Below are 16,509 nucleotides of genomic sequence, written 5' to 3' on the forward strand. Positions count from 1 at the left end.
AGGTTTACATTATGTTCTGTGGACTGTTTATTTGCTTTTTGGATTCCATTTGGTTCCTGTACTTCCTTTCTGTTTTCTAGGTTACTGATTATCGCTCTCTTGATGACCATGACCATACCAGTGAGTTCTTGGGTCTTGCCTATCTTGCACACTACCCTCATTTCATATTTTGGACTGGTTTAAATCCTAAAAAAAAAAAACTTGTTCCCCTGCCCGTTTATGGTCCTCAATGGAAATTTACGGATTTTGTAGAACTGGTACTCGTTAAGAGTGGATCCTAGTTTACCATGGGTGAGATGGAGGAGGAATTGGTCAGCCACTCAAGTGTCAGTCACACTCACTTTGGACCCAGAGCACAGGGGGCGACAATTGGCCATATCTGATTATTTGAAAAAGACTTGTCAGTGTCTAGGGAGGTTAGTTTACAATATAATTAACTTTATTATAAAAAAAAGTTCAATATGCATTTATAAATTATATATATATATATATATATATATATCGCACCTAACATTTTACATAACACCTAACCTAACAACTACAAATATTTGTAATATATTTTAATACATAATTTTGTAAGAATAATAAAAGGCTCCAGTCTTCCCGTGACCTTACAGATGTTGAGCGGTAGCCTATAGAGAATGGATGAATGAGAAATAATAAAAGTAATTGATCACAATAGAGAATAATTTATATCCAGCTTCTGACTTGAAACTGCGCAAACTTTCTGCTCAAACCTGCTGCAACATGCCTCTGATACTGCTCCTGTGCGAAAGAGCAGAAACAACAACAATAGTTGAATTTCACCATAGAGCACCAGTACTACAGCTGACTTTTTCACGGATCTAAATCAAACAGATTGCAGAATCTAAAAGCCCTTAATATACAGAAACATTACACCTACAAAAATGTTTAAAGCATTAAAGTTTTTTATGAAGAAAAAAACAGCCAGGAAAAAAGAGGATCAGTTGCCTCTTATGATGCCAATGCAGCACGCAGAAACCTTCGATGGTAAGATCATGCTTTTTCATTTCTAAATAATTGAGTGAAGTCAGACATTTTTGGAGGGTACAATAAAATGGTCAGCATATTTGAGGAAAATGCATTCACACTGTAAAAAACAAACAAAAAAAACACAGAAATTGAGAAAACTTGAGGCAACCAGCTGCAGGACTTGTTATATCAACTTATTTAAAGTTGGTCAAACATAATATACATTTTGTTAACTAAAAAATAATAAAGTTTTTACTTATTGATCCAAGTTCAATAAGCTTGCATTTCTCATTAAGCTGAGCATTAATATTATATAATAGTGCTGGTTGGTAACACTTTATAATAACGTTCAGTTGTAAGTCATTTACAAATGAGTAGTTAATGATTAACTAATCATTTACAAAACATGACTATGCGTTTCATAAATGTTTAATAAATTATGTAAAATATTTTTGTATAGCAATTAGAGAGTGCAGAAAGTGTTGTAAATTCCTTGAATATATGCACAGATCATTTGTAACAGGTAAGTAACAGTGTTCAACACAATGATAAATGCATGAATAAATCATTTACAACACTTTCTGCATCCCCTTATCTAGTGTAAACTATTCATCACTTGTAAATGTGTTACACATCATTCGTAAATTACCACTTCAAGAATTAATAAGGCTTAAGGTCTACAAATCTTATCTACGAATGATGTGTAACACATTTACACGTGATGAATAGTTTACACTTTAGATTAGGGGTGTAACACTCCAGAGTAGAATCCAATTGCAAGAAAACAGCATTATTTATTATAAACAGGAAAAGCAGTGAAGCTGGTCAGCATTGATAGAACAGAGTAGATGAGGCACTGGCAACGCAGGGACGCAATGGGCAGATAAATCCAGGCAGAATCCAGACAGGAAGCGAGAGATCCGGGAAGGCGAACCACTCAAGGGAAACCAGCAGAAACAGCTAGGAGTGACAGGTGCTCAATGGTCCTAGTGAAGCCTCACAACAATCTGACAAGGACAGGACGAAATCACAGACAATAAATAGGGTGCTCGATGAGGATCAGCTGGCGCTGATCAGCCGGGATAACGAGACACGCCCACAACACTAATACACACAACACTGACAGACAGCGAGGGTGAGACAGTGAACCCATGAATCGTGACAGTACCCCCCCCCCCCCCCCAGGAGCGTCTCCTGACGCTCCCAGGAGAACCTACCTGTTGATTGTAATCATCAATGTCAATCATGACGAAATCTAGCGCAATATGGGACCAGGGTCTCAAAGGGACAGACAGCGGTTGGAGCAACCCATCCGGGGGTCGATTGGAAGTTTTGCCACGGGCACAAATTGAACAGGCCAAAACAAATTCCTGAATATCACAAGCCATAGAAGGCCACCAAAATCGTTGTTTGACCAAAAATCTGGTTCGACTAACTCCTAGATGACATGCCACATTGGAACCATGACCCCACCGAATAACGTCGGACCGGACTCCCTCCGGCACAAGTAACCGACCCTGTGGGCAATCGGACGGAGGTGTTACCCCTTCTAAGGCCGTGCGGACCTTCGACTCGACCTCCCATGTGAGTGTAGAAACAATGAGTTTCTCAGGTAGAATGTACTCGGGAGTAGACGGGCGTTCGGAGCGGTAAACAATTCGAGACAAAGCATCAGGTTTGATGTTCTTAGAACCTGGACGATACGAAAGCAAGAATTCAAAGCGACCGTTTTGAAAAAAGTGCCCACCGAGCCTGCCTGGAGTTCAGTCGTTTGGCAGACCAGATGTATTCTAGGTTCTTATGATCGGTCCAGGCGATAAAGCAGTGATCTCAAACTCAATTCCTGGAGGGCCACAGCTCTGCAACCAGCTCCAACTCACACCTGCAAGGAATTTTCTAGTAATCCTGAAGACCTTGATTAGCTGGATCAGGTGTGTTTGATTAGGGTTGGAGCAAAACTGTGCAGAGCTGTGGCCCTCCAGGAATTGAGTTTGAGATCACTGCGATAAAGGGTTCCCCCGCTCCCTCTAACCAGTGGCGCCATTCTTCCAATGCTAACTTGACTGCCAACAACTCTCAGTTACCAATATCGTAGTTACGTTCAGCAGTCGATAAGCAATGAGAAAAGAACGTGCAAGGGTGCATCTTGTCGTCCGCGGAAGATCGCTGGGAAAGTACTGCAACTACCCCCACCTCTGACGCGTCAACCTCCACCACAAACTGACGTGAAGGATCAGAGGCTACAAGAATGGGAGCTGAAATGAAGCAGCTCTTAAGGTTGGTAAATGCCACTTCCGCAGCATTAGACCACCTGAACGCCGTTCTGGTGGAGGTCAAGGCAGTCAGAGGAGCGGCTAGTTGGCTGAAATTACGAATAAAACGTCGGTAAAAATTGGCGAATCCCAGGAACCTCTGCAGGGCCTTGAGGGAATCTGGAATTGGCCAATCTACCACAGCCTTAACCTTGTCAGGATCCATGCACACTCCCTCGGACAAGACGATGTACCCCAAAAACGGGACTGACTGTGCATGAAACGTGCACTTCTCCGCCTTGACAAAAAGCCCATTCTCTAGCAACCTTTGAAGCACTCGTCTGACATGTTGAACATGTTCCTGGAGAGACAAAGAAAATATCAATATGTCATCCAGATAGACATAAAAGAACTGATCAACCATGTCTCTCAACACATCACTGACGAGTGCTTGGAAAACGGCGGGGGAGTTGGACAGGCCGAAGGGCATAACCAAGTATTCAAAGTGTCCCCTGGGGGTATTGAAAGCCGTTTTCCACTCATCCCCCCTTCTTATGCGGACCAAATGATAGGCGTTACGTAGGTCCAACTTCGTGAAAAGAGATTCCCTGCAACCGATCGAAGGCTGAAGACATCAACGGCAAAGGATAGGTAACCTCCGTTCTACTGTCGGGCTTGGTCTTTTACTGGACAGTCAATGAGAAAGTGTCCAGCCGTGCCACAGTAAAGGCAAAGTCCTCTTGTCCTCCGACAGTCCCTCTCCTCCCGGGAAAGCTGAGCTCGACCAACCTGCATGGGTTCTTGATTGATCGGGGGCTGACCGTGTTCCCACCTCTGATACTGGAATACTCTGGAAATTCTGGAATCAGGGTCTGGTGTGATCGACTCTCTCGTTGTTGACGACGCGTATCCACGCGCAGTGCCAATCCGATTAGTTTGTTGAGACTCCTTGGTAACTCCAATGTATAAATCTCCTTTTGAACACGGTCAGCCAACCCATGCAGGAACATGTCCCACTACGCCTCCTCGTTCCATTTGCACTCGGCTGCCAAGGTCCGGAACTCGATGGAATAGTCGGATACGGACTTGTTGTTCTGGCGGAGATCGGCGAATTTACGGGCAGCCTCCTGGCCCGTAACCGCGCGATCAAATACCCGTCTCATCTCCTCGCCGAGTGCTTGGAACGAGGAACAGCAGGGATGTTGGTTCTCCCACACCGCCGTTCCCCACAGAGCCGCGCGTCCAGACAACAAAGTCATTACCAGTGCCACTCTAGACTGTTCCGTGGCGAAGGTCACTGGTTGAAGAGAGAAAAAGATGAAACATTTAGTCAAAAATGCTCTACAGAGACTAGGCTCACCAGAATATCTCTCGGGGGTGGGGATGCGCAGTTCGGGCTGGTTGACTATGTTAGATGGCTCGCAGGGAACAGGGGTGGCGCAGTGGGAACCCTCAGTTGTTGTAATTGAGTGGTGAGCTCGGACACCTGCGTTACCAGCGCCTGTACAGCCCGACCAGTAGCAGCCATCTGTTCCTCTTGGCGATCCATCCGAACGACGTTGTTAGAAAGAAATTCCTGAAGCTCAGCTGCTTTCGCTGGATCCATGTTATGGTCAGATCGTTCTGTCACACTCTGTATAGAAAGAACGAGAGTAGAATCCAATTGCGAGAAAACAGCAATATTTATTATAAACAGGAAAAGCAGTGAAGCTGGTCAGCGTTGATAGAACAGAGTAGATGAGGCACTGGCAACGCAGGGACGCAATGGGCAGATAAATCCAGGCAGAATCCAGACAGGAAGCGAGAGATCCAGGAAGGCGAACCACTCGAGGGAAACCAGCAGAAACAGGAGTGACGGGTGCTCAATGATCCTAGTGAAGACTCACAACAATCTGACAAAGACAGGATGAAATCACAGGATGAAATCACAGACAATAAATAGGGTGCTCGATGAGGATCAGCTGGCGCTGATCAGCCGGGATAACGAGACACGCCCACAACACTAATACACACAACACTGACAGACAGCGAGGGTGAGACAGTGAACCCATGAATCGTGACAAGGGGATGCAGAAAGTGTTGTAAATAAAAAACATTTAACATAATTTATTAAACATTTATGAAATGTATAGTCATGTTTTGTAAATGATTAGTTAATCATTAACTAATCAATTGTAAATAACTGAATCTACAAAGCATACATAAAATAATTAACATATCACACTTATTAATCATTTATGAACGCATAGTCATGTTTCGTAAATAATTGGTCAATCATTTACTGATCACTTGTAAATGACTTGTAACGGAATTTACAAAACATACATAAAATCAGTGTTGGGAAAGTTCACTTTCTATATGAACTAGTTCAAAGTTCAGTTCACAAATTTTAAAATGAACTAGTTCAGTTCATAGTTCATACTCAAAATTTTGAACTAAGTTCACAGTTCCAACTAGTTCATAGTTCTTTTTTTCCATATGTTGCTGCGAGATATTATTTTTCAAAATGATTATGCCACAGCCCATATAGAACCACACAGACAATTATTTTATCAGTTTTAACACTGAAGCTATGCGTCAGATTTTTCCCATCCTCACCGACCTTGTCATAAAACTCGTTTAAATGATCATACGACGCCTCCATGCTGCTTTTTGTTTTGATTTGTAAAGTAAGTGATGAATCGTTCATGAACGTTCATTGCGTCTGTCACGTGACAATTGAACGAAAGACTCGGAAGGTAAAGTAATTATTTATGTTCCCTGTAAACGATTTTTGACTGCATTATAATGATTTCTTAATTAAGAATATGATCAAGATTGCGTAGGTGGATGGGTTCTGGGAATTTGCCAGTTAATAGTATAACATTTAAAGCCCCTTAAATGAACGAACGAAACGACTCGAAAAAAGATTTGTTCATTTTGATGAACGAGATCGAACAAGAAAGTCAGACACTGGTGGCTGGTGTTGCCAGATTGGGTGTTTTTTTCCGCTACATATTAAGGCCTGTTTACGGTGTGTTTTAGCCGGGTTTTCGCCTGGAATTCAGGCTCTATAGAAATCTGGCACTCTATTGAACGAAGTTAAACTAAGAGACCGTGCCGTTCACAGACACCAGAATGAACGAGTTCACAGTAACGGTCATCAGGCAGTAATACAGTACGTTCAGTTCAGGTTCGCCCAAATTGAACGAGTTCATGAACTATCGTTCAATGAACGCGTTCAGGCACAACACAATATCACTTGCTAATCATTTATGAATGTTTTGTAGGCCTAAATGATTAGTTCATCATTAACTAACACTTGGCTTAAAACAACGTTATTATTAGTACTATTACGTTATTATTAGTAGTTGGCCTAGGCCTATTATTACGTTATTAAGTGTTACCCAAACTTGACATTCAAGTTTTTGCTTTTTAATATTTTAAGTTGCTCATACAAAACTTTGTCTACATTTGATAGGTCATTCAACTTCTAAAACAGAGTTTGACCAAAAATCAAAGTTGGATTTTTTTACAGTGCAGAATGCAGTAGGCTATTCTCCTTTAAATGTGGACACGGGTGCTGTCCTTTTGCATGTTGTTTCACATACAAGTTTAAAATTTCAAAAGCAATTAATGCACAAAAATTCACATCCATTCAGCAGGAGAACAGGAAAGCACAGTTGACTTAACGATGGCATCTGGTTCAGGGGTTGAAGTGAGTGGAAAGAAAGAGCTTGATATTCTCAGAACGATTCTGAGTGAACAATCAAACCCTGAGGACCTTGACAAAGCAGCTGAGGTGTTGAAAAGATGGAGCAAACTGAATGGTGTTACCATAGACAAGAAAGAAGGCAGCTTCCCTCAAAACTGGCTCTGTGAGTATCTTCAAGAAATAGATCAGTTTGTGGAAAACCACATTCCCACGCTGCCAGTAGAGGGACGACAAGGATCTCAGTTAAAGCAGTTACAAGACTTTCTAAAGAGCACACAGAGCATGATATGCCATGAGGTGCTTCGATTAACACCTGTACTGGAAGATACTGGGCTGCTAGATCATCTTATTGACAGTTACAGCCATCACCTCTTTCCCAAGTTGGACCTGCTCCTAAACAGAGATCTGTCTGTGAAAGAGACCTTCTGCCTTTTACAGTGGGTAAAAAATGTTTTCTTCAGGTATGAACTGCAAATTTGTTGTAAATGTAGAATTTGTATAACAAACAAACAAGTTAATTTTGAACTGTTGAAATGCACACTATCATTCAAACGTTTGGAGACAGTTTTTTGGATACTTGATAAAAATAAAATGGATACTGTTATTCAGCAAGGATGTATTAAATTAAAAGATTACTTCACTTTCAAATAAAAATTTCCTGATAATTTACTCACCCCCATGTCATCCAAGATGTCCATGTCTTTCTTTCTTCAGTCGAAAAGAAATTAAGGTTTTTGAGGAAAACATTCCAGCATTTTTCTCCATATAATGGACTTCAATGGCAGCCAACTATTCAAATGTTCAAAGAAGGTTCAAATGTCCGTCTCAATGCAGCTTCAAAGGCTCGACATGATCCCAGTCGAGAAATAAGGGTCTTATCCAGCGAAACGATCGCTGATAACGATCGAAGATATATATATATATATATATATATATATATATATATATATATGTTTTTAAGAAAATGACCGATCGTTTCGCTAGATAAGATCCTTATTTCTCGACTGGGATCGTGTCAAGCCTTTGAAGCTGCATTGAGACGGACATTTGAACCTTCTTTGAACATTTGAATAGTTGGTTGCTATTGAAGTCCATTATATGGAGAAAAATCCCGGAATGTTTTCCTCAAAAACCTTAATTTCTTTTCGACTCAAGAAAGAAAGACATGGACAAATTATCAGTAAATTTTAGTAAATGATCAGGAAATTTTCATTTCAAAGTCAACTAATCCTTTAAATTAATAAATAGAAATACTTTTTGTATTTCAAATATATGCTTTTCCATCAGAAATTACATTCAAATATATTAAAATAAACAGTTCTTTAAATTGAAGTAATAATTCACATTATTCCTGTTTTTGCTGTGTTTTTGAACAAATAAATGCATCGTAAGATCGTAAGAGACTTCTGTGAAAAAAACTTAAATCTTACCAACCTTTTGAACATTGATGTGTACTACTTCTATTATATGTACTCCTGTATGTTTCAGTTCAGACTCAAAACTGAGAGTGTACGACCCGCTGCTGTTGACAGGATGGTTTGAGAGAGCAAAGCAGAAACTGCTTCCAGAACTTCAGGTACGACTTCACAGTTTATGACTGTTTGTGTGTTATTTTAATTACTGTATTTCACTCTCATTATAATGACTAATATCTCAGTAATGCATGAATGGACCCAAAACAAGAGAGATGTAACACACATGTCTCTGTCCAACTTTAATTGCAACAGAATGGCATCTCTAGGACTTTACAGAACATCCTGCACTATGATGAGCAACATGGACATAATGAGGACTCAATGGATGAGGAAACGTTCATAAGACTTTACATAGATGTCACTCAGGTAAGTCTTGGAGAGAGAGTAAAGCAAGACTTATTTTTTTTTTCTCATGTAAAAAGGTACAGGGGATTTATATGATATATTGCTCACATATTTTATGTTTTGCTTTCACAGTGTCTGAATTGTGCTATTTTAGATGCAAAAAAAGTTGGTCTAACCTTGATGCATGCAGTACAAATACTCTGTAGTGAAGAGCTGCATGGTTTTGCTCAGAAGTAGGTTTCTCCTCATCTTATATTACCCTTTGCCCAAGGTTTACAGATAAAACTCTCATTTAATGAGTATCCAGTGATTATATTTTGTGCAGGAGAGGGGAGGTTTGTGATCCTGTACTTAACATAAATATGTGTTTTCTTAGGTATGTGGATACTGAGAATATACGTCTAAAAAAACTTAAGTTCACTGAGAAGAACTCTGTGTATCTGTTTCGGATTATCAACACTTGTATGCAACTCAGGTATTTACTAATGATCATTAAGTATAAATGGCTGAGAAACTGTAACATTCTATAATTAATTCTGCATTATGAAAATGTCAAGACATATTTGTCCCTCTTGACTGATTTATTCAAAGTGTTTAATTATAATTGTGGGAATATTTGTAACGATTTGGTCCATAGGATAATGATGAAAGTTCAGTAGTTTCGATAAAACTAAGATATATGAAATCAAACAAATTAAAGTAATCCACATGAAGAAAAACTATGTGACAGTGTGTAGAAGTCAATAACAGTGAACACACAAACAATACCGGACAACTGAAAGGAGCACAAAGAGGAACTTAAATACACATTAACATAATAATATTAACATAATGAACAGGTGTGATGATTAAATGAATGTCCATGACAACTGATGACTGTGGGAAAGTACAAAGGAAACACTGGAGACACGTAACTGATGAACAGGCCTCGCACAGTGATGGTTAGATTGAGGAAATCTGCTTCCATAGGGGGGCACATGGGAGGAACCTGGGCAGAGCAGGTGGCCCAAAGATGACATGTGGAGGAGATGACGGTGGAAGGACCCATGGAAGAGTGGATGGTGGTAGGATCCAGGGAGGAATGGACATCCAACGAGATTTCAGAACGACCCAGGAGACGGCCATGATGACTAAAACACTGATGGAGGGAGGAGCCAAAGTAGTAATTCGAGCATGACCGACTGAGGTGACACAGGGAGATGAGGCGTGAAGTCCATTGGATCGAGAAACCCGACACCATCGCTGGACCTGGTGATAAAGGCGGAGTCCCGGCTACGAGCAGCTGAGGTGGAGCCAGTGGACCTGAGGACTGAGTGTGAGTGAGGACCCCGGTGGAGCCTGAGAGATGGTGCGCAGCCGACAGCCTGGAAGTCCCAGGCGATGGTGGAGCAACGACTGAAAAGGACTGAGTCGGTGGACGAGGGAGCCCGGTGGAATTGAAGGGACGACGGTCCCAGTTGGAGCCGAGGGGACGAGGAGCCAGGACAGAGCCGACTGGTCGACGGTCCGAGGTGGAGCCAGGGAATCCCCATGCCTCTGCGGAGCTGGTGACTGAGAGTCCCAAGGCGGATCTGGGTTGCATGGTGGAGCCGAAGGGCTGAAAGAATCCAGTGGAGGCGGGGCCAAGGGAATGGCTGGCTTCAGTGGAGCGAACAAGAGAGGAAAGTTGGTGACAGAGACAGACTTGGTGATAGACAAGGATGATGGTGACGAAGACAATACTGTGTTGGACAGAACCAGTCGTGACGAAGACAACTCTGTGTTGGTCGGGTCCAGCGGCGATGAAGACAACACTGTGCTGGATGGGACCAGTGGTGATGAAGAGACATTAGTGCAGGAGGGGACCAGTGACAGAGAAGGTTTGTGGGTGGACAGGGTGGGAAGCACTACCTCCGTATTCCAGTCTATTAGCTGTTCTTCCTCTTCCAGCTCCACTAAAACTCCCACAGGCATGGATCTAATGGCCGGTTCACACACCTGATCAGATGGGACCTCAGGCATCTCTTCTGACAGACTCTTCCGAACAGACTTTGCAGGTTGGCCTAGAATGCCTGCAGTATACCCATTGTGTGCAGGCATGCACTGGCCTGACCTGCTGCTATATAAGCCTAAAAGTCCATGAAAACTAAACTAAGCACACAGATCGTGACTAATATGACTGCCATATTTGTGTAAAACATTGTGTTAACTATTAGGGACAGCCCTTGTGTAAAATAAAATGGCTAGGTTATGACTAGAGTCATTATATCCTGTGAGTGTATCATTTTAAAAGATATTAGTGCAAATATTAATTTCTTTGTATCAAAAACTTTTTAAGTTAACTTTTTAGTGCACTTTTAATAGGCTTTTTCCCTGTCTAAAATGTATTGATTCACATGCTTACAGTAAGAGTAAACCCTACAATCTTTAATTCAGAGAATTTTCTGCAGTTTTTTCATAAAATCAGTGTTCTTTTACTACAGATGTTGCGCTACACAAATCAGTCCAGATAAAAACAACAGAGATGATGTCTCAAGCACTATAAGCATGCTACAGAAACTGGAAGATAAGGCTTCATCCATTGTTCAAAAGATCATGACATCCTTAGCACAGGTATGTCTCGATATTTTCAACATTAATGATCATCTGTTCAGAAGAAAAGATTGCTATCATGCACTTGAAATTAACTCTATCCATCTCATTGGGATTATTTCAGCTGCATAAATTCATATCAGATTTATCCAAGGATACTGATACCTTTCCTAACACATTTTATATCAATCTTGCAATCCTGTTTGTCTTTAAATGTTCATTTGTAGGCCAATTTAAAAAGTTATTTCAAGAAAAAGAAAGTGCATATTAATATTCTGATGGAAGCAATCCACGGGCAGTGTACATCTTTGCCTCCGACCGCCTTAGAGATCAAAATGGTATGCACTGTATATGACCTTAAAACCATTCAAAAACCATTCAAGCTCCATACCTCACCCTCATTCTCTCCAATACTTCCTTTATTTCTGACAGATCATTGTGAAAATAGCTTACAACTGTGTTTCCAAAGTGTACCTGGAATGCCTGATGAAGACAAAGTTCAGAAAGCTAGAGAAGCTTTGGGGAAATGCTGAAGAAAAGATAAAAGAGGATGTTCAACGTTTTCATGAAACATTCTCTAAACTGGTGAAAAAAATGACACTTTAATTTTTTTATTTTATGGGCTGATTTCCTGATGGAAATCAGGGTCAAACAATATTTAAAGGGGATCTATTGTGCCCTTTTTCTTGATTTTGGTTTTGGAGTCTAGAATAGCCTTTCATGCTTGGATGTTCACAAAACATTATTTTTCACATATTTTACATTATTGCAGCACCTCTCCTCCCAGTCTGTCTGTAACGCTCTATAAAGCCCCTCCTTCCGAAAAGTGCAATGTGCTCTGATTGGTCAGCTGGATCAGTGTGTTTTGATTTGGTGCATTGAAGTCATGCCAGAAAGATTTACGAGCTGAACGCACATTAACAGTGTCATAAAATAAGAGTGGGAAGCTCGGGATTTTTTAAAATAAGCTAATTGCCTGCACAAAATATAATAGCACTGTAATATAACAATATAATGTCAAGTTTACAGTGGCTTCATAAATGAATTAAAAACATAAAAAAGCAAAATACACCTGATGCAAATTCTTAGTTCTGAATTTTTGCATAGTTAATTAAGAGAAGGTAAACACCATTGTAACCCCTCAGGTCCTACTCACCCTCTCTCTACGGGCCTCAAACCCGGGTCACCGTCATGGGAGGCAGGTGCGCTAACAAGGACGCTAAAGACCTCAGTCTCTATAGCATCAGCTGCTTGTGTGCCTCTTGAGATCAGAGGAGGGAGGTTTACCTGCACAGCTCTTACTAGCTGGCCTCCGTTACACCATCTTGCTTCAATGAAAGCAGCTTGAACGCACCTGACATCTCGTAATACTAACGGTCCCAGGAGGACTTGAATGCACCAATTGGTCAGCCGTTTTGAGCTTGTTTGGGAGATGTCATGCCCCTTACCATAACTGTGAGTTTTAACACACTATTAACGCAACTCAACCAGGCCTCACTCCTTTTTTTGTTTGTGTATGCCTTGGGCGGGAATTATCAAAACGAGGAATATTGTGATGTGTTCGTTCCCGGAAGAAAGCTCAAGACTTTAATCGAGGCATTTCAGGGAGTTCAGAAACAGTGCGCACTAATATAGAGAATAACTCCCTTTGGAGTGACTTTGTGCTTTGTAACTTTGCAGACCTTTTTCATGCTCAAACAGCAACATTACATGCTAGAGAAAGTTCATCATGTAAAAAAGCATAATAGGACCCCTTTAACATAATTGTTCCTCAAACTGTATCCTTGACTGTACACATGAGAACAGTTTGTTTTTACATTCATTACATAATATAAATAAAAAGCTCATGATTTGAGTTTTCTCTCTGCAGAATGGCAGTGTTGCTCAGCAAAACCAGCTCCTTCAGAGAATGAGTGAAGTTTTGCTTTGCAGTGAAGTAGATGCACTGAAGATTTCCTGTGGTGTTTTGTTCAGAGATTTCCCACATGAGAGGTAAACCCAGATCAGTCATCAACACTTCACTACAGTTTCAAACATGTATTTGCAGGTCTGTTAATGTATCTCTTTTCATTGTAGAGTTTTCAAACAGTGAAGTCTTCTGAATGTTTTGCAGTGAGCAGTATGTACCTGGTATGCTGCGCTGGAAAGGGGTGTTATCAGAGCGACAGGTGAGGGAAATACTGGATGTGATCCGGGACCTGTATCCAAATAAACGTGTCACCCGTTCTTTGGGCCTTTCTTTTTTTTGTGGGAAATAACTTGCTTCAAAATAGCCCAAAGGAAATGTGAATAATTAATTACAACTCGTTATAATTAATTATAAATATTTGGATCAATCAAGGAAGGCTTTTAGTGATTTTACTTCATGGAAGTTGTATATATACATATTATTTTGGCTTTAATATTTATATTGTGTGGTAACCGTTTTATAAAAGCAATAAGGTACTCGAGGCTAGTTCTGTATCGTGAATAAGCCATGGCTTAAGGAGTTGCGCTTTGCTTCGTGCCTAACAATGCCCTTCAGCTGTGACTTATTCAGATACAGCACAGCCTCTCGTACCTTATTGCTTAGTATACACTATACTACATACACACACATACATGCATACAGTTTAGCAATGGAAAGAGAGCTGAAATAGAATATAGGGAAGCAATAAGTTATAGCATTGTTTGAAATTCAGCAGATCAACAGCCTTGAGCAAGCCATCAGTTTCTTACTTCTAACACACCCTTTATTGAAAGGAGTAGTGTTTCATTCTATTCTTTACTATACATAGAATGGATGGTTAACGCCAATATAGTCGCGTACACTTATCTGAACACAACAAACCCGGCCTGTACTATAGGTGTAAACAACGGAAGTCAACAGGTGTTACACTGAATACAGTCTATGCTGCAACAACAACCATCCCAACATCCTTTCCCTTTTTATTTTATTTTAAGTAACTTACAATATTAAGGACAATTTGATCACTTAAGAACTTCCTGAACTGTAACTCAGAACAGCATGTATACGTTCACTAAACTTTGTATTAACTGCATTTGTAATGTCTCCTTAATGCATTCTAATACATATTCCCCTCAGTTAATAAACTCCTATAACAAAATAAAGTGTTAAACTCATATACAAAATAAAGTGTCAAGTGTCATCTTTACTGGTCATCTTTTCCGCCTCTTTTTTTTTCTTCTTTTTTCTTCTTTTTTCTTCTTTTTCTTCATCGTCTCACAGGGGACTGGAGGTAAGCATTACTGGGTTACTGAACATTGTCTTTAAGGTAGGAAGGTCTGATCACTTTTCTTCCAGACTTTGTAATAGAAACAACAGGAGTGTCCTTGCTTGAGTTCAAGCCTGTCACCCTGTCTCTCTGTACTTCTGCAGGCTGTCTGGTCTCAGTTTGTTCCATTACTGTGGCCTTGTCCTTCCTGAGGTGTCGGCGGTTCCTCCTCAGAATGTTCCCTGAGTCAAGCTGGACGTCATAAGATCTGTAGTCCACAGGTTACACAACTGTCGCTTTTCTCCATGTTTTGTTAGGCTCTCCTGGCTGGACATGGACTCTGTCTCCTTCTTTTAGAGGATCTAGGTCCTTCGCATATCTGTTATATTACAGCCTGACGGTTTCTGTTTTCAATCTGCCCTTGTTGTGAGTGAATTACCTTTGGTTGTAGGTTGTCATGCATGAGCATCAGAGTTCTGGCTCTCCTACTGGACAACCGCTGGACTTGCTTTGATCCATTGTGATAGTGTGTTTCTCTGATCAATCATGGCGAGGTATGGATCCTTCCCATCAGCTTTGGCCTTTTTCAACAGTCGTTTTGCAGACTTTACAGCTGATTCTGCCTTCCAGTTGCTCTGTGGTATAGCGTGTTAAGATGTTTTGTTTAATACATGTTTTGTACAGTCTGTGCTGCAACAACAACCATCCTAACAGGTAGTGTAAGACTTAATTTTCCTGCTAAGTTGAAAGCTGAGATCAAAACACCCTGCAATAAAACACACCCCTGGAGAGAAGACCTAAAAAAAGAGCACAGAACACCGCCTTGTTCAAACTTGTCTCCTCATTTATATATGCCACCGCCGAGGGCAAGACTTGGAAAGACACTACAGTTTCCCCAAAGACTGCTCTGCCACTTTGCGTAAAAGTATAGTGGCAACAATATACATCTGTTCATTCACAAGTTACCCGCCGAATTGACAACACGCTGACGTCAGACGCACGTCCGTTTACAAACCAATCAATGTCAAGATGCAGCCCACATAGATGATGATGACAGGACGCAAGTACGTCATGTAAAGTTCTTTAGTGTGCTCGCATAATTGCAATGTGAAACCAAACCAAAACTAACCGAATGTATTGTATACAATGTATCAAAACATGACCTTCTGACCTTGGTGCGGACTTTCAGGTGTGAAAACGCCCTAAATAAACGATACTTTTTTTGTACGAGTGAGCAGTAGGCAAGGACGGATGACTTGTAAAGGCCCTGGGGCCAGTTATCTCCAAAGGCCCCCCCAGCCCCCCCTCAGTGCGATAATACAATCGTTTTTTGAGAAATATAATGCACAATGTTGTTGGTAAAGACAGGGCTGCCAAATCTCACGCATCGTGTTGACACTGTTCTCCGTTTTTCACGCAATGAAAAACCCCGAAGCAAAGAGGCCACTGACACCAACAGACAAGACAAGGCAGGTTACTTTTGATCAGACCTGTCAGTCGATTTTGCTGGGGCTTCAGCCCCGAATGTTTTGAGTGTGGCCCCGAATGTATTTTGAAAAGTTGACTGTAAACCCCCGAAATCATAAGTTGCCTTATTTCATTGTGCTTTGGCTTTGTTGCTGTCTCTGACTGGTGATTGTTGAAATCTCTCACACAGAGACACTGCAGACGCACCACATGAGTGATTTCAGCCTATCCTAGAATATCTGAAGGATTTGCGCGCAGCAGCAAACAATCTCACAGCAATAAAAAAAAATAAAAATAACGCAGTCAGCACCGCCGCACAGTCCTCTGTCAGATGATATGTTCGTGCCCTCACGCGTCACAGCCCGCCAGAATGGGGGTGGCTTAGCGTATAAAAGGACGGGCTCGGGGGCTGCTTACCTGGTTTTCATCGACTGAAGCGAGATCAGCTCGTGGTGCGAGCACGGCAGGTTTCCTACATTTAACACTCGAGCGGTGAG

At 41.2% G+C, this 16,509-nt stretch overlaps 1 protein-coding gene across 1 annotated transcript; it reads left to right on the plus strand.

Annotated features, from left to right (window-relative positions):
- Positions 1-763: 763 nt before the first annotated feature.
- Positions 764-14,458, plus strand: LOC307148920 (exocyst complex component 3-like). Its single transcript, XM_079854858.1, has 11 exons — positions 764-1,011; positions 6,887-7,400; positions 8,428-8,515; positions 8,667-8,780; positions 8,892-8,992; positions 9,136-9,234; positions 11,222-11,351; positions 11,558-11,668; positions 11,763-11,915; positions 13,201-13,322; positions 13,444-14,458. The coding sequence occupies exons 1-11, from the start codon at positions 909-911 to the stop codon at positions 13,586-13,588; spliced, it is 1,680 nt and encodes a 559-aa protein (XP_079710984.1). The 5' UTR covers positions 764-908; the 3' UTR covers positions 13,589-14,458.
- Positions 14,459-16,509: the final 2,051 nt, after the last annotated feature.

This window comes from Squalius cephalus, assembly GCF_949319135.1.
Source record: "Squalius cephalus genome assembly, chromosome: 21".
Lineage (NCBI taxonomy): Eukaryota > Metazoa > Chordata > Actinopteri > Cypriniformes > Leuciscidae > Squalius > Squalius cephalus.